Raw genomic sequence first — 26,469 nt, 5'->3', positions numbered from 1 at the left:
AATCCAAATCTAGATATTTAGTGGAGTACTCTAACAATAACTTTTCCTAACTAGTCGCGGTAGTAGTTTAAATTCAAACAAGCGAAGTGGTAATACATTTATAACTTCTTTAAAAGGAGACACAACCGTGTGGCATCAGGACAACAAGCTTCCTCAAGCAAGGGTTACAAGCGGAAGTGAACTGGGAAGCAAAAAGGCGGGGGAAAACAGGGAGAACAGTGCCAACTACATATTGAGCTAGGCGACCTCAGAGCGGCTGATGGCAGTGGCATGCTAGATGGCCGTGGGTGAGCGCGGTCGATTCAAATGGCTTGGCCCATACATACTCCTCCCTAAAACAAACAGTTTTCAAATCGGGTGAAGCAGCAACAAACACTGTACATTGCGGCAGGGCGGTCGGCAATAACTAGATGGCGATGGGTCTGCGGCCTTGAATACAGTGAGTGGAGAAGTCCAGAGCGATGTGGTGTGAACACGGGAGCGTGATGTGAAGACAAGCGGGGCAGCACAGCACAAGTTGCGGAATGCGCATAGACATGAACTGCGGTGCAGTCATAGAAGTGGAGCTGAGCGTCAACAGAGGTGCGATCATCAAAACAGCTAAGTGAAGCAAAGCAGCAAACAGCGGTGTGGTCATCAGGATGTTGTGGCAGAGTGGATAACACAAGGCGGCTATAACGAAGCGACGCGGACAGTCACAGGTTATGCGGGTAAAACCAAACTATTAACAATAACATTGTTAGATTGTTCTAAATGAGGCAGTGAGTCGGAGGCGGCAGAAGGCGGAGGCGGCAGAGCGGAGTGGCGGGAGGCGGCAGATCGGAGGCAGCAGGAGGCGGCGACTCAGGGGCGGCAAAAGGCGGAGGCGGCAGAGCGGAGCGGCCGGAGGCGGCAGATCGGAGGCAGCGGGAGGCGGCGAGTCGGAGGCGGCAGAGCTGAGCGGCGGGAGGCGGCAGGTTGGAGGCAGCGGGAGGCGGCGACTCAGAGGCGGCAAAAGGCGGAGGCGGCAGAGCGGAGCGGCGGGAGGCGGCAGATTTGAAAGGCAGTGCCACAACATACCTTCCTTCAGAGGTGTGATAAGTAGTGGATTGGTACAGTTTCTCACACAACTCGTCTTCGGGCGATGACTCTTTTCGAACGGGGATGGCCTCTTCGGTTTCCCAAAATTTGTTCATGATGGTGTTGAGCTGTGCTTCCTGTGCAAACATAGTGCAAATGAGCTGCATTTCGTTGAGCGGTGCAGGCAAGTCCTCAAAATGTAACCACTTAGAATGTAACCAAAGATTGTGGCAAAGGCGGCAGGGTTACCAGGAATAATGGAATTTTCTGCGGATATAAAGATGTTGGAGTATGAATCGGCACCAATCAGTAGGTCGATTTCAGCAGGCTCATCAAAATTAGGATCAGCGAGGTCCAGATGCGCAAACGAATTCTTTAGTGCGGGGTGAAGCTGAAAGACAGGAAGATTGCCAGCAATTTGATCTAATACAAGAGCCTCGGTAGAAAGAGCAATATCAAATTGAGGTTCGGACAATATTCTTAACTGCACAATGCCTTTGACAGATGTACTTTTTTCAGAGATTCCATTCAGTTGGATTTGAGCGGGCACAACAACTAAACCCATTGCATTGGCGGCTCGGGTGGTGATAATGGAGCGCATGGAAGCAGAGTCCAACACAGCACTCAACAAGAAGGGTTGATTCTATTGGTTCAAGACTGTAATGACAGCGGTTCCAAGTAAAGCAGAAGCATGTACGGCCTTAACCTGAGTGCAGCCACTCAAAGTGTGTGGTATAGAAGATATAGAACTGTTTGTTATATATTGTGCACTGGAGGCAGGGCTTGAACTTACGGGCGGAGATGCACAACTGTTGGCTGGCGGCAAACTAGGAGGCAGATTAGAGCTGATAGCCAGGTTTGGTGTGCTGCTAGAAGGTGCATGATAAGAGCTTACTGGCGGTTGCGGTGGGGCAGCGGCAAAAGTCGGCACAGGTAGCAGGCTGAAACCAGGAGGAGGTGCATGGTGCGCGGTGTTTTGGCTAGTACCGGTATGCGGGCGTCCATATTGATTTGGTGCTTGGTGCAGCTCAGCAAACCGATGTTCAGAGTGTTGTTCTTTAAAAAGTAATGATTGAAGATTGTTAGCGTTATTGCACAGAAGTGTATGATGGTGATTAGAGTGGCAATTCTTGCAGCAAATCGTTGAGTTGCAATTTGCTTTCAGGTGAGACCCTAGGCAAACAAAGCACCTTTTGTGTTGCTTTACAATTTGATTGTATTTGGATACTGATTCTCTTTTGAAAATGTCGCATCTATACAATTGATGTCCTTCTGAGCAAAGAACACAAATGCCACCACTGATTGGATACCCAGTTTTAGTCGAAGAGAAGGGCTGCTTTCTCTGTTGATAATTACTTGTGCTAGGTTCAGCTTTAACAGAAACGGGATCTACATATTCAATGCTAATTACTTGGTCATATTTGCGGATTAGTGCGGTCACTTCCAGAGATTTTTCTTGACTAGCCACAAAACTCAATAAACAGTCAAAAGTGGAAACTTGATCATCTGGTATGGATTCTTCAAATTTGGTGCGGACAGAAAGCGGTAATTTGTGAATGCACATCATGGTAATCAAAAAATCAGCTTGGTTCAGGTTCATGTTAAATAGCGATCGTTTGGCTTGGTTGAGCTCGATAGAAAATTTTTTCAAAGTTTCAGCCAGAGTAATAGAAGGAACAAAGGTATCGAATTTATTATATAAACTATATGCTTGATACCGGATATTGTTGTATCGTTTGTGCAAGCTGTCATAGGCAGCTTTGTAGCATTCAGCGGTGTTTGCGTAATTTTGAACCAAGGTCAAAGCGTCACCACTTAAATATGAAGTTAGAAGATGGTATTTGGCCTCACTGGGATAGTCTTTACTGGTGTGAACAGCAGCATCAAAAACATTTTTGAAAACATTTCATTCATGAGGTTTGCCTGAAAATGTGGGTATCTGCAACTGAGGTTTCACAAAATTATTAATTGGTAGTTCATTAGCGGTAACAGCATGTTTAGGAATGGTATCAACCAGCTTGATACTATCAAAACTGGTTTGGGATTGGATTTGCAGTTCAGCAAACTCCAAGATAACTTCCTCAGATAGCGACTCTTTATCTGTTTCCTCATATTCACTCATTAATTTATCAAATTTTTTATCCAGACCAAAATAAAATTCACTACAAGTCATAGGTACTTGTTCATTATACTTATCAGCTAGAGAAGATATTGATTGGTGCAACCTTCTTAGCTTGGTATTCAATAATAGAAAATTCGATGCCATGGTTGTTATGAATAATCATACAGAAATAGAAAAATAGGTTACCGGATTGAAATTTACAATCAAAAAAGCTCAGATTAGTGGTCAGAACAGTTTAAGTTAATGGCCGAAAAAGTTCATATTTAACAAGAAATGGTTCAAGATCAATGTTCAAAATCAATAGTTTGTAGATCAATATTCACAATTAATAAAAGATAGGCAGTAATTCACTATGTTTAGCGGTAAGAAAACACACCATAAGCAGTAAAAGTTTGTAGCTGACTGTTAGGCACTGAAGGTCAAAACCAAAACAAAACTTTTTAGGTTATGTCGAACAGGGTGTAAAAGTTCGATAGTTAACAGCTTGATAGTCGATATCATAAGTCACTAACTGATGTTTTCAGATTTCGATACAAGATGGCGGTCGAAAACATCTGAATCGAAAATTTACGATTTTCCAAGAAAACTCACAAAGAAAATTTCACTGTTCGTAGGTCGCTTTTCCTCCAATATGTGGCCGCGGTGGACCAGGTTTCGTGTTAGAGCCAATGAGGTGGACTTCTAAACACATTACTTAGTAGCTCAGAAAATAAAATTGTTACCTTTAAAGGCGTCTCGTTTGGGTATGGCAGGTTCACAGTAGACTGTAAGAGCGGTCTCCTCGTTCTGGTAGGTGGCAACACGTACAGATAATCAGGATTCACTTGCACTGGCGATGATGAATACATGGGCCCATGTCGCAGCAAAGAGATTACACAAAGAAAATCCAAATCTAGATATTTAGCGGAGTACTCTAACAATAACTTTTCCTAACTAGTCGCGGTAGTAGTTTAAATTCAAACAAGCGAAGCGGTAATACATTTATAACTTCTTTAAAAGGAGACACAACCGTGTGGCATCAGGACAACAAGCTTCCTAAAGCAAGGGTTACAAGCGGAAGTGAACTGGGAAGCAAAAAGGCGTGGGAAAACAGGGAGAACAGTGCCAACTACATATTGAGCTAGGCGACCTCAGAGCAGCTGATGGCAGTGGCATGCTAGATGCCCGTGGGTGAGCGCGGTCGATTCAAATGGCTTGGCCCATACACACTGTCAGTCATTTCTGTAGTCCCATTGACAAGTGATCATTATGCTGAGGCATGGAAAATATTATTGAATCACTACAATGACTTACAAGCTGACTGACACATACTTGCAAGCAATTTTTGATATGCCAGCAGTTGATAAGCAACCAGACTTGCTACAAAAATTTATATTGCAGCACTAAAACCAATTGGTCATTCAGTTAATGTCAGGTCGATTCTGTTATTATTTGTCTTACATAAAAAACTGACTGAAGAATTGAGAGAGGAGTGGCAGAGACTGCTAAGAAATGGAACAGTATATGATTTGAAAAACTTCCAAATATTTTTGAATGATGAAGCTGTTATTTTAGAGGCTACCAAATCCACTGATTTATTGGGGTCATCTACATCGTCAGAAGCCTGCTCATGTAAGCAGTTTGGGAAATCAAAACCCACTATGGGAAATTACAAAGCTTCAGCTATGGTTGTTGAATCGAAATTGGACGAGCTGAAATATATTGAATGTAATAATTCTCATGAACTGGAAAATTGTGAAGTGTTCTTGAATCTCAAACTGTCTGATAGATTAAAATATGTAAAAGAATGGAAACTATGTATATGCTGTTTATTGGTAGGGCACTTTATTAGAGATTGTAGAAGAAGGAAGCCGTGCAGTCACTGTAATTCGCGTCATCATTCGCTCCTCCATTTAGAGCCGAGACAGCCGCCTGTTGAAAACACCAACACATTGGCCGGTAATAAACAAATGAGCTGGGTAGACGTGCACGTCGTCGCTGATCAAAGCCATCAAACATTTGTTACTGACTCAGCTAAGAAAGTATTTTCGAATGTAAATAGTTCCTTAGTATTGTTACCAACTGTTAAATTGGGAGTTCGAGGTAATCAAGGCAATAATCATAAGGTCAAAGTATTATTAGATAGTGCAAGCACTGAGTCATTTATTACAAGGTGATGCATGAAAAAACTGGGTTTAGTGGTACAGAAAACACACAGTTTGCCAATCTATGGATTATCTGATACTAAACTGGAAGTGACAGATGAAATTGCTAACTGTGAATTTGAAACACCAAACTCCCCTTCATTAAAAATTACCGCGTCGGGAGTCAACAAAATAGCAGCTACAAATCAGATAAAAAATGCGTACTGGGCACATATTGAAGGACTGGAGCTAACAGATTCTGAATTTTTCCTTTCAGATGAGGTTGATATTTTATTGGGTGCTGAATACTTCCCCTTCATTCTGACTGGAAGAAAGGTGATTGGACCAGTGGGTACACAATCTGCCCTAGAAACTGTATGGGGCTACTGCCTGATGGGTAAGGTATCAGAGGAGAGTTCTACTATCTCAAATAATCTGTGCATGTATTATCAATGCTAATTTAGAAGAGTTGGTGAAGCGATTTTGGGTTGTAGAAGAGCCACCTAGGACAAAAAAATTATTGGAAAGTGAAATGGCTTGTGAGGAGATATACAAATCAACTGTTTGTCATTTGAATACTGGTAGATACATTGTAGAATTACCATCCAAGGAAACAAATACAAGTGAGATCGGGATATCTTGAAGGTAAAACTAATGTCAGAGAAAATGTTCCCAGGAATCAAGAAGAAGAATTGGGAGATAATTTAGAAGAAGTTCCAGGTAAACAAGGTATAGCCTTCAACAGTTATTTACCGATCAATGGTAATTTAGGGAAAGAGTTGAAAGTGATTCATAGTCCACATGAAATCAAACCAATGGGAAGACCCATACCGAAAAAGGAAATTTGAGAAGATGTTTTTGAAAGGGAGAAAGGAAATTTGGAAGAGTTAGATGATGATAGACAGGATAATGTTGAAATAAAATGGACAAAATCCGAAAAGGGAGAAGAAATGAAAGAGTATACTCTAACAACTATGTCATATGGTGTATCATCATTGCCATTTCTTGCCATTTGTACTATGCATCAGTTTATTGAAGATGAAGAAAAAAGTTCCCTGCGGCTTCTGAAGCCTTACAGTTTTCTACTTACATGGATGATATAGTTACATCAGTCTCACCAATGGAAGCAACCAAGCAACTGCAGCTTACTGAATTGTTAAGCAAAGGGAAATTTGAATTGCTAAAGTGGGCCAGCAATCATTCTACCATTCTATCAAATCTCCCTCCAGAGCATTGCGTTATTGATGCAAAAGATTTCACTTTGGAGTCTGATAAAACCATTAAAATTCTTGGCTTCCAATTGAATCCAATTGGTTACTACTTACTACCTCTTCTACAGGGTGAAGGTTCCATCCAGTCTAGCTACAAAACGAAATGTTTAGCACATCAATCAACTTTAGCACAAATTTTTGATCCATTAGGATATTTGACACCTTTCATGCTTACCTTCAAGAGTATAATTCAATGTTTATGGCAATCGGGATGTGACTGGGATGATATAGCATCTGTGGAGGTAGTGAAGAAATGGGAGCTTTGTGTGGTTGTCCTAGTAGCTAGATTATTACATGAAGTTCAAGAAGTGCTTTCAAAAATTATATACATAGATTATATTGCAGCTTGGACTTATTCAACTGTGGCAGTGAGTTGGATTTGGTCTTCACCTCATCGTTGGGCTAGGTTTGTGGCAAATTGTGTAAGACAAATACAGGAACACCTGTCTACAGAGCAATTCAGATATGTGTCAACCGAATGTAATCTAGCTGATTGTGCTAGTCGAGGAATATTGCTCAATGAATTGATTGGTAATTCTCTGTGGTGGAATGGTTCTGATTGGTTAGACAAACCACTGGAGTGCTGGCCACACCAAACCCACGGTAATGATGATGAAAATTCCAAACAGATTGAATTGGAAGCAAGAAAAATTACTCTAGCAACACAGAGTAAAGACTCAGAGGAATCAATTCAATCGGTGAACTTGAGAAATCGATGGAGTTTACTCAAAAGAATTGTATCCTCATTCTGGAAACGTTGGCAATTGGAGTATGTATCTAGCTTGCAAACCCGAACAAAATTGTACAGAAAACATAGTAATGTTAACATTGGACGTATGGCTCTCTTAAAGGAAAGTAACCTACTCCCTCTTCACTGGAGGCTTGGTCGAATAACGAAGATATTCCCTGGACAGGATGGAATTGTGAGAGTGGTGGAGGTACAGACTGCAAAAGGAAGTCTCACTAGGGCTGTCTATAGGGTATGTCTCCTCCCTATTGATGAAGATTAGGCCTTATTGAAGGGAACTTCAATAAGTTTAGTGGATAGTTTTTTATTTCTTGTTTTACATGTGGAAAAGGTTCCCAAGTTGCTTTGTTTCTTGTTTTTATCTGTAGTGGTTGTATATAGTCATTATTTCTCGTCCCATCCTCTCCTTTCCGTGGGCCTCCTACTCCTTTTGTATAAGTCTCCTCAATGTCCCCTGAGGAGTGAAGATATTTTTTTTCCTAGTTTCCCTAGTAGGGTTCGTTATAGGTGGTTTTTTTTGTGTTATTGGAAGTTCTTCCAAGGTGGGCGGAATGTTCAGACATTATATGAAGGTTCCCCTTTGTTGTCTGGCATTGTGTGGTGGAGGGGGCAATTGAAGGGTGATGTGTATAGCATAATTGCGCCAGTTGCCGTTTGCGAGCCAATCAAACAGCTCACTTCTTGTAATGTCGATTTTTGCAAAGTGATCTATTGATTTATTGTGATTTATTACAAGTGTCGTCTCATCTCATATCGTGATCTGGACCCGGGATCCTAGAAGCAAGGAGGATTTGGACATGAAGATATGCTTATGTTATTGTGCACTTAGCCATTTAAATTGTTCAACTTGCTACCCGATGCCAGGTAACCCCAAAAAGTTCTCGATGTAATTGATACAGTCCACAAACCAGAGTGCTGTTTGAGCCAGCCTCTGTAGAATAAACACCTACCCTCTGTGCTAAAGTGTTTACACACATAGCTTGGGAATGAGCATAGCATGAGTAACTATTCAGAAATGAAGCTTGATGAATTATTCACAGTTTTTTATCAGTGGAGTTTTGTTATATTTCCAACAGTTTTCGAAATATTCGCCCTTGAACTTGTAAAAAAATGTTGAAATGACAGGTTTTCATCCAATCTTTTGCTCTTTCAGGGCTTATAACTCTCCAACATCGTAAAGAAGAATGCTTATCGTAAATTTGTAGAACATAGAATCTCTTCAATCTGATGTAATATTTCACGGTTTTCCTCTCATTGTTATATAGCAGCTCCATCCATAACACATAATATGCGTTACTCAATATCATTTAGTGCTGCTATACAGTAGTTCTAGTACTCTGATGCTCCACTAGAGGTCAGCTGTTCAGTTGCACATGCGTTGTTCAGCTCAAGCTCTAATTCAGTCTATAGTATTCATCCGCCGTTCCCCAGAATAGATACAGAATGGAAACTATCAATCAAACCCCTATCCAACCAATGCTTTTTACATGGCACAAATACTAGACACGTCACGTGACGTTAGAAAGCTCCAATCCTGGTCTTCTGATTGGCTCGCAGCAGTGAACGAGATCAATTGATCCGGATCAGTAAAGTGATCCGAACCTCCCATCAATACTATTACAATGCGGAACTTCCTAACAAGATGGCAGATTTTTGTGCAAGGGTACTAGCCGAGTTTCCATACTGTATGTATACTGTGGCTGTACATTATCCTGGAGCCTACCAGTTGTAGTGTTGTAGTGTTCAACTCTTGGTCGGTGTGGTTGAGTAGGAATTCATTCAAGAATTTGATATTCTAGTAAGTTTAAAAGAGTGTTATTGGTCTTCCTAACTGTCACTGAGTCATTGGTGAGTAGGAATATGTTCTTTCCAAACTTTTACTCTATCTTATCACTCTGGTTGCCGGCCTTCCCCCACTTCTAGAGAACCAGCCTCATCAAAACAAGAACAAAACCAAACTTCCGCTGGTGGACGTTTTTTAGTGTGAACTGCTTCCAGAAAAACTACCTCTGCGGTAGCGAGCTCGCTCCCGCGGAGTTAGTTTTTCTGGAAGCAGTTCACACCAAAAAACGTCCGCCAGCGGTAGTTTGGATTTGTTCTTGTTTTGATGAGGCTGGTTCTCTAGAAGTGGGGGAAGGCCGGCAACCAGAGTGCTGTACTTCGCCTCTTTATAATTGTTGTTTCTGAAATCCCATATTATGGGTCGTTTCCTCACTTCTTCAATTATGCTCATCATTGAAGCAATAGTTGATTAAGAATAGATGAAGATTGAAGAAATATAATTAAATAATTTAAATAAAATGATGAACAATGAAAATGACAATGCAACAATGGAAGACAATGCAAATGACAATAGCTCAATTCCGACTGCAACACAAAATGTTGCGTCGCTGTAGGCATGCAAATGACTCATTGTCACGTGTGAGTCTCGGTATTCTGCGCATGTGCTACCAATGGCGAAGTTCTGGAGTTCGCTTTCCATGTTCTTAGATTGGCCACATTTTTAAACATTGATGTATTGATACCCGTCCCTACTTTCAAAAGTTCACCTGGCTCGCGAAGTGAAACTACCGCCGAGGTACTACCTCCGCGGTAGCGAGCTCGGTGTGACCTGCACAACTTAATAACATGGAAGGAGAGTTTTTTTACTTCGCTACCACCGTGGACGCGAGCTCGGTGTGACCTGCCCTTTAGAGTGTACCGCTCGCGTCCGCGGCGGTAGCAAAGTCAAAAAACTCGCCTTCCATGTTATTAAGTTGTGCAGGTCACACCGAGCTCGCTACCGTGGAGGTAGTACCTCGGCGGTAGTTTCACTTCGCGAGCCAGGTGAACTTTTGAAACGTCTCCTAGTGGGAGTACCGCTAGGGGTAGTGAGCTCGGTCTGACGTGGCCAATCTAATAACATGGAAAGTAGGGACGGGTATTGATACATCAATGTTTTTAAACATTGATGTTTCAACATCAAACATCGATGTTTTTGACATGATGTTTACTGTTCGATGTTTTTCACTTATTGATGGTTTTACCTAGACATCAGTCATCTGATGTTTTTCCCAGTTAAAAAGTAAAAACAATTCCAATTTTTCAAATTGATTTAAGTTTTTTTGTTTGAAGAAGATTATCTTGAGAGCTTATAGTAACAATATAGAGCAATAGTAACAGAATATAATCAATATCTTTGTCATATTTAGTGTAGTATTATGTTTAGTGTTTTTCGTGAATATAGATCACTCTTGTGAAAGATCTCGCATAAGTTTTGACTTTCTGCTGATTTGTATCAATCCATCGTTTTCGACATGCTTTTTGAGTATTTATTCATTAAAAATTATTTTATCATTCTTATCATCCATTTAATAAAAAAGTAATATTATTAGTTCAAATTTATTCTTTTTACAAAATTTGGATAAAAAAATACCGTCTTAATTTGTTTTATATTAAACAATTATTCAAATCCATAGAACAATATTTTAGAATATAAGATTTTTTCAAAATTTGATTAAATATCAATCTCCATTGCCAAACGTTAAGTCTGATTACCTACAAACAATTTATAAAATTTCAGTTTGGTTGCTGCCAATCAATAATATTTCTTCATTGTCAACTATTTTTCAAAAGCTCTGTCCTTTTCTTTTACATATACATAAAAGAGGAAATTGATTTTCACTATCTGAGTCACTCTAAAGTGAAAAATAAATAGTCTAATAGTCTTCATAGTATCATCCAACGTACCTAGAATACCTGTATTCTAGGTACCTTGGTATCATCCATAAAAACGTAGGGTGATACAGCAATGTTAAAAAACATCGATGTTCAAAAACATCTATGTTTACTGTTCGATGTTTTTCACATATCGATGTTAAGGTGAAAAAACATCGATGTTCAAAACATCGATGCTTTGTCTTTCGATACCCATCCCTAAAGGGCAGGTCACACCGAGCTCGCGTCCGCGGCGGTAGCGAAGTCAAAAAACTCGCCTTCCATGTTATTAAGTTGTGCAGGTCACACCGAGCTCGCTACCGCGGAGGTAGTACCTCGGCGGTAGTTTCACTTCGCGAGCCAGGCGAACTTTTGAAACGTCTCCTAGTGGGAGTACCGCTAGCGGTAGTGAGCTCGGTCTGACATGGCCAATCTAATAACATGGAAAGCAAACTACAGAACTTCGCCATCGGTAGCGCTCTTATTGCCGGCCTTCCCCCACTTCTAGAGAACCAGCCTCATCAAAACAAGAACAAAACCAAACTACCGCTGGCGGACGTTTTTTGGTGTGAACTTCTTCCAGAAAAACTACCTCCGCGGGAGCGAGCTCCCTACCGCTAGCAGACGTTGGTGTGACGACCGCTTAATGGATGTACAGTATTGAACTTTGTAAAATTGACTTTGTGTGCTTGTTGTTGCAGGCTCATGTTTGCCTTGTATTTACTAGAGTTACCAACATGACGTTGTCTAAAATGTGTAAACATTCTGTGACAATAAAGGTATTTATTTATGTATGTATTTATTTGTTTATTTATTTGTTCATCTATTTATTTAATTATTTATTTATTTATTTATTTATTTATTCGACTGATAATATAATTGTTGATAAAAGTTTCTGGTTTCTTTCCATGAGACCTAATAATTCATTTTAACAAATAAATTTTATGTGTGCCAAAATGCACCGTTATATCTCACTTAAGAATAAATGAACATAGCTTCAACGTAGTGCTTATAAAATAAATTGTTCTTACAAAAGTATGAGAGTGCAATAACGCATATTATTTAAAGTATTTTATAATATCCTATAAATCAATAACATGATTCAAAAAGATGGAATTGGCAGGAGTAGGCCTATATCCTTGACTTGGGTGGTGATGTGTAGGGATGGGTATCGAAAGACAAAACATCGATGTTTTGAACATCAATGTTTTTTCCATCCTAACATCGATAAGTGAAAAACATCGAACAGTAAACATCGATGTTTTTGAACATCAATGTTTTTAAACATCGTTTATCGCCCTACGTTTTTATGGATGATACTATTAGTCCAGTCAATATAGACATAAAAAAGGGGGTGTGCTTGCAATTTATATTGCAGTTCTGATTTTTTAATATATTATTTGGGTACATAAGAGAAGTCCAGAACCAATTTCTTCATGTAAGATTTCCTTGTGCTAGATACAAGATAGCCCAAAAACCTCGTATTTTCGGCTCAGTTTTCAGCTATTTCTGCCAAATCTCTCCCAGATTATATAATTCTGAAAAAAATGAGATCACTCGGAACTCTCTATCTCCAATGAGTACTTTGTTATAATTTTTCAAAAATGAGTAAAATTTGAAGAAAAAATCAATTTTGATGAATTTTAGTTTTTAATCAACAATATCTTCCGATTGTTACAATTTAGATGTATATTTCAAGATCCCTCTAGGCGTATTTTTGTGCTATACAATCTGAGATCAGGTAGAGCGATCTATGTCATATAGATTTCCAGGTATACCTGACAACAATGCTCCTTGTATTGTGGAAAAAAACACCTAATTTTCAGCTTCAACCATCATCACCATCTACTTTGTCCTCACATTGATATTTCGCACAATGACATAAGTTCATGGGCAAGAATCACCCGTTAGATGCACTTAATTTCAGTATTTCCTAGTAGAGGCACGCTTAAGGGCACCTCAACACATAACTTTTGACACAATCCTCAGATTTCATCATACTACACTTCATCCTTCTCGGTTCGTCACGGCGGTTCAAAATCATGCATAATAAGTCAAATTCGGTCGAAAAATGGGAAATTTATTGTTGAGTGTACTTAAGCCCATATTCCAATACACAGAAAATGACCAATTTCTATATTCAAAGTTGCATGTCTTGTGAAATACTTCCGATAAAATTTCCAAATCTAGTGAGAACACTTATAATTTTTACTTTTGACACAATGCTCAGATTTCATTCTTCACTTCATTCTTCTCGGCTCACCAAGGCGGTTCAAAATCATGCATCAACAGTCAAATTCGGTCAAAAAATAGAAAATTTATTGTTGAGTGTAGGTACTTATTCATATTCAATACATAAGAAAAGGCCAATTTCTATATTCAAAGCTATGTATCTCGGTAACCCCTTATTATAAAAATTATTACATGATCTTGAAATGTACAATAGAATTTTCTATTTCATCTGCTGTAAACAATTCATGAAAAAATATGTTGTAAAGTGAGATTTGATTGTTGAAAAAAATCCGGAAATTGTAGATATTTTTCTCATATTAACGGTTTTGGCAGTTCTATGATAGCGAAAAGTGATTCAAGATGGATTTTAGGCAACTGAGCTCGTAGAGGATGAATTTATCTACAATTTGTAATCAATCGTAAGTCTCTATGATGTATCAGACTCGTTTTAGAAACTCTTGATCAACAGTAAAATTACGAAAAAATGTAAAAGCTGAAATCGCCATTTTTAAAATCTTAACTTCCAAATTGTTTTGGAATCGAAAGTATTATTTATTGGAGTGGGTAGAGGGGGACAATTTCCACATTCTCACTAGATTTGGAAATTTTATCAGAAGTATTTCACAAGACATGCAACTTTGAATATAGAAATTGATCATTTTCTGTGTATTGGAATATGGGCTTAAGTACACTCATCAATAAATTTTCCATTTTTCGACCGAATTTGACTTATTATGCATGATTTTGAACCGCCGTGACGAACCGAGAAGGATGAAGTCTAGTACGATGAAATCTGAGGATTGTGTCAAAAGTTATGTGTTTGAAATTTTGATCCTTGAGTTGTCCTTGAGCGCGCCTCTCCACTAGGAAATACTGAAATGAAGTGCATCTAACGGGTGTTAGAATGTTAAAAACATCGATGTTTGATGTTGAAACATCGATGTATCGATACCCATCCCTAGTGATGTGTGAACCGAGTGTGCTTTGAGATTGTGTTTGTGACAGTAGGAGCGTGGCAGAGGTGATAGGAGGGAGTGGAAGAGAGAAAGAGATATGTGCGAGAGAGCGCGTTTCCGGAGGGAGTGGAAGAAAGAAAGAGATATGTGCGAGAGAGCGCGAGAACGACAAGTAGTGCAGCTCTAGTGGCATGTACCAGAACTCCGTCTTGAGTAACGCGAACTGCCGTCATCAGTCCGTCACAAGCCACAAGTCAGTCTGTACGCACCTTTATAATAATTATGTACATGTTGAAAGTAATTAGACTTTTTCTAAATGAAGTGAATTTCAATTCATTTTCAGGAAGTTCCCTCTTTTGCATCTCGTGTCATGGAAGTTTCCGGAACAATTGGATCGGAGGCTAGCAATGGGTTCCACATCCAACCCCGGAGAAAACGTCCAGCAACCGGCAAACGGTGTGTCTTTTAAAAAAGTAAGTAAATATTATTAGATTATAATTTTTATAAATATTATATTATAGATCATTTCTGTCATGTCTCGTCTTGTGCTCCCTCAACTGCGCCGACTGGCAAACCAGTTGTTTATGTTTATGTTCTGCCTAGCATGTACAATGACCATCTATAGCTTATTGTAGAATATTGAACTTGAGTTCATTGGATTATATTTTTAAATTGGTGACGTTCAACTGTATGCTTATTTATACCGTAATGTATCTAGAACCCCAACTTTGAAGAAGAAATTAAGAGGAAACTTTGAACAATATGGTACAAATATGTTTGAAAATGTGCCTCATTTAGTTTGATAATCAAGTTATTTTTGTACTTTTGCAATTTTATGTGAATTCAATATCTTTTGATGAAAAATTATAAAGTATTTTTTGTACTTTTGGCGAAAACAAATTATAGACATGAAGGAGACTCAGGAAGTTATGTCAATAAAATTAGACTAATCAACTCATCTTATCTTTCATTCAGTATTTTCAACCAGCATAGAATAATAAGAGAAATAGTTGACCATGAAACTTTCATAAATGGATGCAATTATTATTGTAAAAAATACATGAATCTAACCCCCGGTTGCAAAGTCGACTCTTAACATCGCCCATAGCTAACAGCGCGGACTTGACTTTTTATTTTTATTTTTTTTCGTTGCAGAGACGTTCTGTTAGGTATTGCTCCACCGATAGCTAACAGCACGCCAACAAACACGTTTTTCCGTTGCAGAGACGAAAAACCCACAGGCGGATGATGTCATCTAAGGCTACCAATAACTAAAAGTGCTCTGCTAGTTATATGCCCAAAATCGTGCTTATAAATCCACTATACATTCGCGCCATATGTATTTTAGGTTATGTTCACTTGTTTGTATGTTTTAAAAGACAGACGAAAATGGTCATACATTATAATAATAATTGAATTATACATTATAATAACGTTAACTATAGAAACTGTAGATAAAGTGTAAATAAACTGAATAAAATATCATTGACTATTCGAGTAGCTTGGACGAAGAAGTAATACAATTTTTATCAATTGTATAATTTTATAAATTTGAAGAATCAATTATTATTAATTTTAATGATAATCACCGTATGCAGAGTCATTAGAAATATATCTTGTAAAGAGAAGCTGCTTTGCTTCAAAGATATATAAAAATGCCACAAGGCAATGAAATAATTCTGGTCAAATTTTTTTTTTAATTGTCAATTTTCCTAATGTGTGGTCTGCTCTCATACTCCCAGTGTAAACACTGAACAGTACATGAATGACAAGTTGTTCTGTAAATACTAAAGCAAATTGTAGTTTATAAGTTTTGGTTTTATTGTAACTGGAGTTTTATTCAAGATACTTGCTTCAAAATGTAGATATATCACCAATATAAAAGATTATCTCACATTAAAGGCTTCAAATGTTTAGTTGAACTACTGTATTTTAAGTCTTGGAAGTTTTATGAAAGAGACCTATGTATTTTGTTGTATTACAAAACTGTTTTTTTCAATAAGAATTGCTAAAGGTTTGTTCCCAATGGAACAAAACTCTATCCTAACTTGTATCATCTCTTCTTAAGATGATAAGTTTTGAAATGTGTCCCAGATATTCATTCGTGGTAATTGGGGCTCAAAAGCCTATTATATTGAAAGTTTGAATACACAAAGGAAGAAACTGAAGTTTCTAACTTGCATCATCTTTCACTAGTGGGGTATTATTAATAATATTACACAAAAATAAATACATCAGTCACTTATTTTACCTCTACCTCTAATTTTATTTCAATTAATTCATTCATTTTGATGGATGGTATTGGTTTGCTTCCTCCTGCACGAATACATTATTGAAATCTGTGTTTGAGATCCTGCATCGATCGCTGCAGCATTTCAACTAGAATATTGTGAACTTCATTCTGAATTATCTCTACAAAAAAAAAAATAAATAAATAGCAGGCGATTGATATCACTTATCAATTTTTTTCTATTGAACGTCAAACTTTGCCAAATGTTCTCCAAGTTCATCAAATTTTAAAGTCATTTTATAGTTGGAAAATTGGAATTTGGCGGTACGGCGCGAGATGTCCAAATCTTTCTGAACAATTTGGTACCATTTTCATGATTATCGGTTGGAAAATAGCGTCCGAAACACGCTAGAACGAAGTACTAGTACAATCGAGAAAGCTTCAATTCCGTAGTAGCCTTTCGAAAAAGTGTGGTCGAACTCACTAACACAGTCCCAAACTGCTATAGGATTGTGAGTACACACTCTCACACACAACCGGAGAACTGGAAAACTGGTTTTCGGTCGTCGAAACAATTGATTGTTTTTGTTCAATGAGATATTGCCCGTCTTCTTGTCTGTCGTGTTTTATGTTATATACTATATTCATATATGCTCTATTATTCTATATGCTTATACAGTAGTTTGACATCCATATTATTATTTATTCCCATTTCATTTCAATATCACATTAAATCTGTACTATATTCTATTTGTACAGCGATTTGGGAGACATGGTTCATTCTTCTCTCATCGAATTCTTTATTATCCACGTTCGGCCATGCATGGCAATTCAAATTCAACCCAAGAACTTTACATGATACTACCCGGGAAAAATTCAGTTTTGGAGAGATCAAGTTTTACACGTTTTTTTCTTATACTGTAATTAGAAAACCACCAATCATTCGCAAATTCTTGAGAAAAAGTAAGTTATTGGATAATATGAATGAATAATAGTTCATGCTTCAACGAAAATTTCTGCAATAAAAAATACTTTTAGTATACTGCAAGATTTCCAAGATAAGCCTATTCTCTGACCACTGTTTTTTTCATTTACATTTACTTTCTTTGAAGTGGTAAAAGCGTAAAAGTAATCAATTGGAAGAAAGGTGAAATGCAAAAACTAATGTACAGTATGGCTACTTTCACACGATAGGAGACGTGCAACTTGATCACTGAACAGTGTTCACGTTTTTTTGTCGAAGTACATTGAGTCAAATCGTGTCTTTCACATGGTGACTCCTATCCAGGAACCTCGTTTTGTCACGTCTTTTCAATAATTTAGAATAGTTGGTACAATGGTTATGCTTTTCGCATTACGGCAGCACTGTGCTTGCTCACTCACTTCTCCAGTTGACACTTGTTGACTGTCAGTTGTTGACTTGACTTGACTTTGACACCTGTCATTAGGCGATGTCCGAGTTTGATGTGGAGCTGTTGATTACTGCAGTTTGCAACCGACCTGCTCTTTGGGATAAAAGTCTTGACATCTACAAGGACCGGAATGATGTCGCCAAAAGTTGGATGGAAGTTTGCAGAGTGATCAAAGAAGATTTCGAAGCTTTAACCATTTCCCAACAGAAAAAGTTTGGTAAGTAGGATATTTCTATAATGATTTTGTTTTCCTCGGTCTAGTTCCTGGAATAGTTTGAAAATCTATTATTTATAGGTTTTTCAATTTTGCTTGCTTTCTTCAGCATGTTTTTAGTTTCTGTTATTGATTCATTGCTGTATTTAGAAAAAACTACACTAAGTTTTGGTGATCCCAGCATAAAGATTTTGTTAGACATCAAAGGAATGTACTGCCTATTCCATTCTAAATTAATTCATCTAATTATATTCATAATTTCATAATTGTCATAGAAATGTTCAAGTGAAAACGTTGGGCACAAACCTACTGCCATGGGGAGACAAATAAAATTTATGAAAAGCTTGATAGTTTGAATTGTGATCTGGATATCTGTTACACGTTTTTAGTTCAAGAGATAATATGTCTTAGAATAATTTTTAATCTGTTTTGTCAATCGGAAGGAAAACGTTGGTTTTTCTAAGTTATCTTACTCCCTTATTTTTGGGTATTTTACAGAAATCAAGATAAATATCCCAACAAATTTCCTACACGAATACAGTGTAAGTTGTATTATAATAGCTACAGTACTTACGCACTGTATATAGTACAGTACCTGTTCGTTTTTACCGTATAATTATATGATAATAGAAAGCTTTATTTAAAACAGCCATAACTTCCTTGTTTTCGGATATTTTTGAAAACGGGACTTACGCTTTAAAGAATTTGGGGTCTCTGAATCCAAATCCGAAATCAGAAATCTTCTATCTATATTTTTAAGGAAGTTAGACTTTGAAAAAAGTGATGAGTCATACTTTGAGCAAACGCCGGCGTAGGTGTTAGATCTGTCGGCTTATTCGTAAGATCCCCATGTGAAAGTACAGGAGAGCTGCAAAATATGAAATATGATCTTCCATAATATGATATTCCAGGAGCGAGGTCTCTGCCGGGTGAAACTGGCCTATGACACTGTACATTTGTTATTGTCCAGGAGTGCTAACGTTATCTTTATTCTTCTTCTTAGAAAAGTACAAACAATATACAAAATGCATATACAAAACTTGAAGAAGGTTCCTCACATGGACAAAGCCTGTGTGCTAGGAACGAGTTCTCTCGTTACTACTCAATATACAATAATTGTATCATAGTCATACCTATCATAGTCATATCTATAATTATTTTAAATATGACAATGATTCAATACAATTGAAAAACAAAACAATTTCAACCAATAATAAGCACTAAACCATAACATATTACCAAAACAAAAGAAACAGAGCAATAATAATGATTAATTACAAGATATATTACTTACATACGTAAAATAATAATTACTGTAATAGTATTAGGATACTACAAGAAATCGTTTATATCGAAATTTCGTAGAAATTCATTTGAACTTCCCTATTTATATGTTCTATTTCAATTTTTATTTATATCTATATCAATTTTTAATATTATAGTATACTTGCGATGTTATCACACTACTCGACCACCATCGATCAGAATAAATTGATGCTACATAATAATTCTCCATTCCCTCACGATTCACACTAATTATCCATTTGTTGACTATTTGCTTGAGATGGCTCATTTTGAGATGGATTTTTTATTAATTCTGGTACCTTATGGAAAATCATATTGATTTTATAATTCGAGGATGTAGTTGTAAATATTTCAAGCAGTCTAGGAGTGATGATACCTGTGTTCAGAGCAGTTCTTGTTTGGTAATTGTGGCGGTTATTAGTGAATAAAGAAAACTTGCTCTTAAAAATATACCAAATCAGGGTTTTGACATAGAGTTGAGTAATGTTGAGAACTTGAAATTGGTTAAATAGTGCGGCTGTGGGATATTGTTTGCATGACTGATAAAAGGGGAAAGTATAGTTTTATATGCACTACCCCGAGCAATAATTCCGTACAGCAATGTTGATTGGATATATGCGTGATAGACCGTTCGATACACGGAGCATTGTTGTCATGTGTACCTGGAAATCTATATGATATAAAGCGCTCTACCTGATCTCAGATTGTAGAGAACAAAAACACGCCCAGAGGAATTTTTAATCATACATCTCTAAATGGTAACAATCGAAAGATATTGTTGATCAAAAACTAAAAGTCATCAGAATCGATTTTTTCTTAAAGTTTTACTCATTTTCGAAAAATCATAACTCAGTACTCATTGGCGATAGAGAGTTCCGAATGATCTCATTTTATTCAGAATCCTATAATCTGCAAAAAGGCGGTAGAAAATTTATCTGTCTGATTCTTGGATTTGGCAGAAATAGCTGAATACTGTAAAACGAATAAAAAATACGAGGTTTTTGTGCCACTCTGTATTTAGCACAAGGAAATTTTGCATGAAGACATTGGTTCTGGACTTCTCTCATGTATCCAAATAATATATTAAAAATCAGAACTTTAATATAAATTGCAAGCACCAATAGTGACTGTATTATATTCTCGGTAGCTATGCTTTTTTGGTTCATGTAAAGAATCATGTAAAGGATTGTATCCAGAAGATGCAATAAGGGCAGAAACGTTTCCCTTCCTGAACTTGGTTGAAAACCAAGTTACGATCAACAGAAATCACAACTTTTTCTACCAAGTTCAGGGGCAGCTTCATTAATATAATATAAATATACTTATACTCAGATATAAATGTACTTCATATATCTCTTTATTCACATTTTCAAGTTGAATTATTATTTCCGCTATATGATCAGGAAAATATAAATTTCGAGTTTCCATTAGATCAAGAAACTTAGATCTAATAACATGTAGGAAAAGAGGCCTTTTGCTCTTGGAGTTGTCTGTAATGAAAATAGATTATTTCTCTACTCAGTTGGCCTAACATAACTATTCCCAAAAATGAATTGATGAATGGTTTTCATTCATTGACAGAAGCCTGTTAACCTGTCGAAAGGGCCGGCTATTGTTTGCTAATCACCTTGCAGGTAGAGACCTCAGATATGCTCCCAAAATCCCTCTTTTTCATAGTTGATTCCACAATTACTGGTTCCAAAAATCCGGTCACCTTGCAAATCTGAACGCAATCTGAAGAAATAATTACTGTTAAGCTTCTTTTTATGAAGTGATTGAAGGGTACAAGTAGTTTTCAATTCGGAAGAAAAGCTAAAAATCTAAAAACTAATGTACAGTATGATAGTCTAGTCATTCTTAGCCTTGGGTTTTTAGAATGATTCGGAATGTTTTCCAAAGCACACTAATACAGTCACACCTGCTTATTATCACCCTTCAGCACTTACTGCATGTATCTATATATTATATGGTGCACTCGTATATTGATGAACTTGTAAGTTGATTTAGAAAAATAGTGTTTAGTAAAATGAAGTCTTCTCTGATCTACTCAAAAGCAGATCAGTCATGTTAGAAGCTTAGAACAGCAGTAGAATGAGTAGACAATGTAGTGTATAATAATAACTTCTCTAGAAAGAGAAGGCCGATGTGTGAGTCAGCGAGTCAATATTGTGAGAGAGTGTTGCTACTGTAATAATGAACTTCTCTAGAAAAAGAAGGCTGATGTGCGAGTGAGCACGTCAATTGAGAGAGAGTAGTGCTAAGAAGACCGATGTTTATAAGTCAGCAAGGTTTTTTACTCCGTTCCCCATCTCATCCGTTACTAACGAGTACGGCTTTCCTTGGCAGCCGAAACTATACATTGGTCTTAATAACTTTGAATTAATAAAACTGAAAATTTTGAATGAAATCTACAATATCCCATTTGAAATGCTTGCTGCAGCGAACAATGAGGAATACTCAACACATACAGTACTTCAATATTCATTGTAAAACAATATAATATACATAGTATCTTCAATATTGTTTAATGTATTCGTGCAGGAGAAAGCCAACTATCGTCCATATGAAATATTTTTCAAAAAATGATCAATGTAATCAATGATCCTTAAATGGCAAGGTTCCATTGTCATAGATAAAATTTTTCCTCCTCACTTTCGTTGTATGATATTTTTGAACGGTTCCCGTTATTCCGGGTCTCTTTATTATTATTATTATTGAAGAAGCCAGCGATAGAGGCATTATCAGACAGGCAGGCAAGATAAGATAGCCAGCGTCAGGCTGCTTCAAGTCTTTCCTTCAATACAACAATAGTTGTGAATCCACTCTCAATGGGGAAACTACACTAATAATTATTTTTACCGCCATATAGGCCTACAATTCGCTTTAATATTAAAGTAGGTTTCATTCTTGTTTTAATTCCCGGAAGTTCATCTTCGGATGAAAGTTCTCAAGAGAACCACAGCTTTTCTACTGTGTGTGCTTTATATTGTGTTCAGGAAAGTACATTTTTCAATGTTTATCTGTGGGGTACTTTTTTGTGATTTAAAATTCATTGTACGAATACCGTACCTAACGCAATTCAATTCTAACTTTCAGGTTGTGCACCACGCTTTTGGATAATTTTTACTTATTTCTGTGACTTTAATTGTGACAAGTTTTTCGATTTGGATAAGTACTTTTCAAAATAGAACAATCTTCTAGAGAGAACCTTTTTCATAATTTTAATTTTTTGAAATATGTGCGTAGATGTGCTGTTTGAGAACCTTGACGTGGAACTCATCAAAACTGAACAATCAGTTAGATATTGAGAAGAATCGTGAAGAGATTAGCCAGAATCTCACGCGGAAGGAAGTGGGCCAACATTCACAAACAGAGCAATCACTTCAGAAGGAAGTGGGCCAACATTCACAAACAGAGCAATCACTTCAGAAGGAAGTGGGCCATTTACAAGTCTTTTGGGGATACTCAATGGTGGTGGTCCAAATGCCTCCACTACCATTGAAGCTTCTGCAAGATCCACTGGGTATGTACTCGAAAATAGAATAGACAGACAGACAAAATATATTTATTAAAGAAGAATGTAATTTACAAAGTGAGAATCTGATGTACTCATTTTCAATATTATAATATATGTATAAAACAACAACAAAGAGTAAAAACCACCTCATGAATACACTAAGCCAAATAAAATATTTATAAAATGGTCTGCATGTGCAAAAATGCCTAAAAATGCAAACCAGAGTGTTGCATATCTATTACAAATTTTATAGAAAGAAGGAAAACACTAATTTTGATGCATTCAGAATTATTATTATTATTGTTGTTATTATTCATTATTATTATTATTATTATATTATTATTATTATTAGCTAATCATCTGTTGAACACCTTTAAAAGGGGTATGTAGATTCGTCAGTCTAAACGCTTCAGTCTTTATTTATATAATCAAGACTGCTAATCTTCGTGAGTTTTTATCTCACTTTACTTGTCTATAAAAATCAATTGGTTAATCATGCATGTTTTGTTTTTTATAATATTATTCTGTGGCCCGCCAGCATATTTTGCTCTGGCCAAAAAAATTGTTTTGGACTTCTCTGATGTATCCAGGAAATATTTGAAAAGAATTCTACAATATAAAAGGTGTTACCAAACTCCCTACATTCATTAAGTGGAATTTTGTCATTGATTGAAAATAATGGAATGAGAAAATATAAATTAATGGAATGTTGTAGAATTCACAAACAAATTCAATATGTTTTTAGGCAAGGAGAGAGAATAGCAGAGAAGCACCTGCACCTGAGGTCACCTCATGTTCATTCTGGTAGTGCTTCACTGCTATTCTCTCTATTTTCAATTTAATAATATAAACATTACATATCAATTTCTGTCCAGTCATCGGCGAATCCAGAGATGACCGGATGCCTCGGCTCTGATGAAGTGTTATATTGAGTCCATTGATCAGGAATGAAACTGGTGCTATTTTTTTGAGTCCGGCAACAACCTCTAGAGCTTGATACTCAGGTAAGTGCATAATTTTTTGAAAATGATATCCCATAACGCTCTACATTACACTTTTGAAACCTGCAAATTGATTATCATTTGTTGGAAATTGAGCAGGGGTTGTTTAATAACGTTTTTTGAATACTTAGCTACAATTAATTAATTCACTCGAAATAGAATGATTCTCAAAAAAATGTTAGTTTCAATAGGAAAAATGAATATTGGCATAGAGCCTCAGAAACTGTTACATTAACTCGTTCTCTTCATTGTTTGCTGATTTTTCAAATCGAAATGTTGATAAATAAAAAATTACACTAATACATTGTCGGCTACCTACTCAACAATGGATCTGGGTGCCATGGGCTACCTATAAATAATGGAAGAGAGTAGCAATGGACAGATTTGGATGCAAGGCTGCCAACCAATAAAACGATTGAGCTGAAAGAAGATGAAGGAGCTGCTCAATTTGTGTATGAATCTTGCTGCTGGCAGAATTTTTATGCAGTATTTTCACTTGCTTTTTCGGGGATTTTTTGCTGGGATACTTCAATTTCACATTTTATGGAAAGACCTCATAATTCAGAGGCCCGGGTTCGAAACTCGACCCGGGCAAGATATTTTTCTCGGGCTACTCCCATGTTTCGGATGGACATGTAAAGTCGTCGGTCCCCGGCTGCCTTGAAAGCAGTTGTTAGGTCATGAAATTGATCAGTCGCAACCTGAAAGCTCAAACTCTGACACCAGACCTGAGCCAGCCAGGTCACTCGATGTTTAATATAAATTTGAGTGGCTTTTTTTATTGCTACAGTTGTAGTATGTAGTATGTTGTATTTGTGAGCAGCAGGGTTTGCGTATGCCACACTGAGAATCACACACGAATCTTAGATTCTCGCAATGAGCCGTAAATTCCGCAGTTTAATATGTTTAAGTTTAAATCTTTGGGACAGAACATTTCAAATCCTGTAGGAGATAAATTCATGAGATTTAGAGTATACATTCATGGTAATGTTGATTGAATAAAACAAACATTTTCTGAAAATATCAATATTTGTGCAAGTTATTCAATTTACTAAAAATTACCAAAAATAACTTTTAGTTGAGTTATTTTTGGTCATTTTCGGTAAATTGAATAACTTTATCAAAAATTGATACTTACGAAAACATTTTCTTTTATTAAATCAACAATACCATGAAAAATTTATCCTCTAAATCTCATGAATTTATCTCTTACAGAATTTGAAATGTTCTGTCCCAAAAATGTAAACTTTAGGCGCTTATATCTCGAAAAGTAATGATTGGAAAAAAATTTTTCCTGGGAAAACTTTTTCATTTTGATAGCTTGATGATATACAAATCGAAAAACTTTGAAAAATATCACCAGTTTTATTTTTAGCCTTTTCACAGCCTTAACTAGGGTTATAGGTAGTTGTATGGTTTATAAATGATTTATACATACACATCAGGCTACTACGTCGATTGCTTCTGCTCCTGCTAGAACTTCGTTGTGAATGATCCCGTCTTATTTATCAGTTACTTCTCTTCATTTATTTTACATTCTCTTACTTAATTTAATTTACAGTTCTTCTCGTCTTTCTTCTTGCTCATTTCATTCAATTGAAACTTAAAAGTTAGTTCGCCAACTATTGCGGTATTATCAGCTATAACTAACCCCTTGATCCCTTTTATCTGCGCTTTATTTTATTTTATTTTCCTTTTTGTAGATTTTTGGATTTTCTCATCAAGATGCCTTCCACTCCCAGTTGCTTCACAGGCGATCTCCTTCGAGCCATGGAGCGCCACTGTACAGCTGAGAGAGGAGGCAGGCTTTCCTTACCCGGTGGCAGTCTGAAAGGGTGGAGCGGAGTGGTTAAGCCGTCGTCTTCAGCCCCGGCACAGCCAGCCGAACCTACCCCCATCTGAGCCAGATCCAGACCCAGAGAAGGGTCTGGGAGGCTGCTCTAGGTTCCTCCCGCGCACCCGGTGGGAGATCCTCCAGTCATATTGTCCGGGGAGGAGGATGAACCGTCTCCATCTTCAGCTATTGAAGGAAGTATTGATGTGGTAGTAGACGACTCGGCTACCAAAGAAAGTAGAGTAGATGTGGTCGGTTTGGAAAACCTCAACTGTGACTTAAAACCGGAACCATTGGACTGAGACTTGTTAATTCCATTTTTTTAATCAAAAGATCTGGAGGAAAATGGCCAAATAATATTGTAAATATGTAAATAACCTATGTAAATGAAACCTTTTTAAATAATCTATGTAAATGTAAATAATTATAATAAGTGGACAAGATGGCGAACGTTGAAGCTAGAATATCATGTGGTTGAAGTGGGAGATGACTATCTAGTCAAAGATAACAAACGGATTCTACGAGAATCTGTTGATGGTAAAGGAAACGACCGCGATCTTTAGCAGAGAAGGAATAAGTGATAGGAAAATTCCGTTTTAGTGCAGAAGTGAAAGGAGTAGTGGCTAAACTGGAAATAGTTGTGGCGGGAGAGGTCTATGGGTTTCTCCGTACCACAGGTTTATATGACCTAAGCCTGTGGGAGCCTCTTCCCCAAAAAAGAGTGACCCCCAAGAAGGTGGAAGAGGTTG

General features: G+C 37.1%; 1 protein-coding gene across 6 annotated transcripts in view; it reads left to right on the top strand.

Annotated features, from left to right (window-relative positions):
* Positions 1-26,469, top strand: part of LOC120354827 — an 80,184-nt gene that overhangs the window by 22,668 nt on the left and 31,047 nt on the right. Inside the window, exons 2-7 of one of the 6 annotated variants that reach the window (XM_039442699.1) lie at positions 14,551-14,680; positions 17,886-18,066; positions 22,615-22,729; positions 22,772-22,891; positions 23,777-23,889; positions 25,590-26,445. In XM_039442699.1, coding sequence (XP_039298633.1) covers positions 14,551-14,680; positions 17,886-18,066; positions 22,615-22,676 — 373 coding nt within the window. In that variant the 3' untranslated portion in view covers positions 22,677-22,729; positions 22,772-22,891; positions 23,777-23,889; positions 25,590-26,445. Of the gene's footprint in view, positions 1-14,325; positions 14,461-14,550; positions 14,681-17,885; positions 18,067-22,614; positions 22,892-23,760; positions 23,890-25,589; positions 26,446-26,469 lie in introns of those variants that run through there. The other 5 variants (XM_039442697.1, XM_039442698.1, XM_039442696.1 and 2 more) reach the window with 5 other exon arrangements.

The sequence above is a fragment of the Nilaparvata lugens genome, chromosome X (genome assembly GCF_014356525.2).
Source record: "Nilaparvata lugens isolate BPH chromosome X, ASM1435652v1, whole genome shotgun sequence".
NCBI classification, from domain to species: Eukaryota; Metazoa; Arthropoda; class Insecta; order Hemiptera; family Delphacidae; genus Nilaparvata; species Nilaparvata lugens.
The sequence above is the reverse complement of the archived record's forward strand: the minus strand, read 5'-3'. Positions and strand labels throughout refer to the sequence as shown.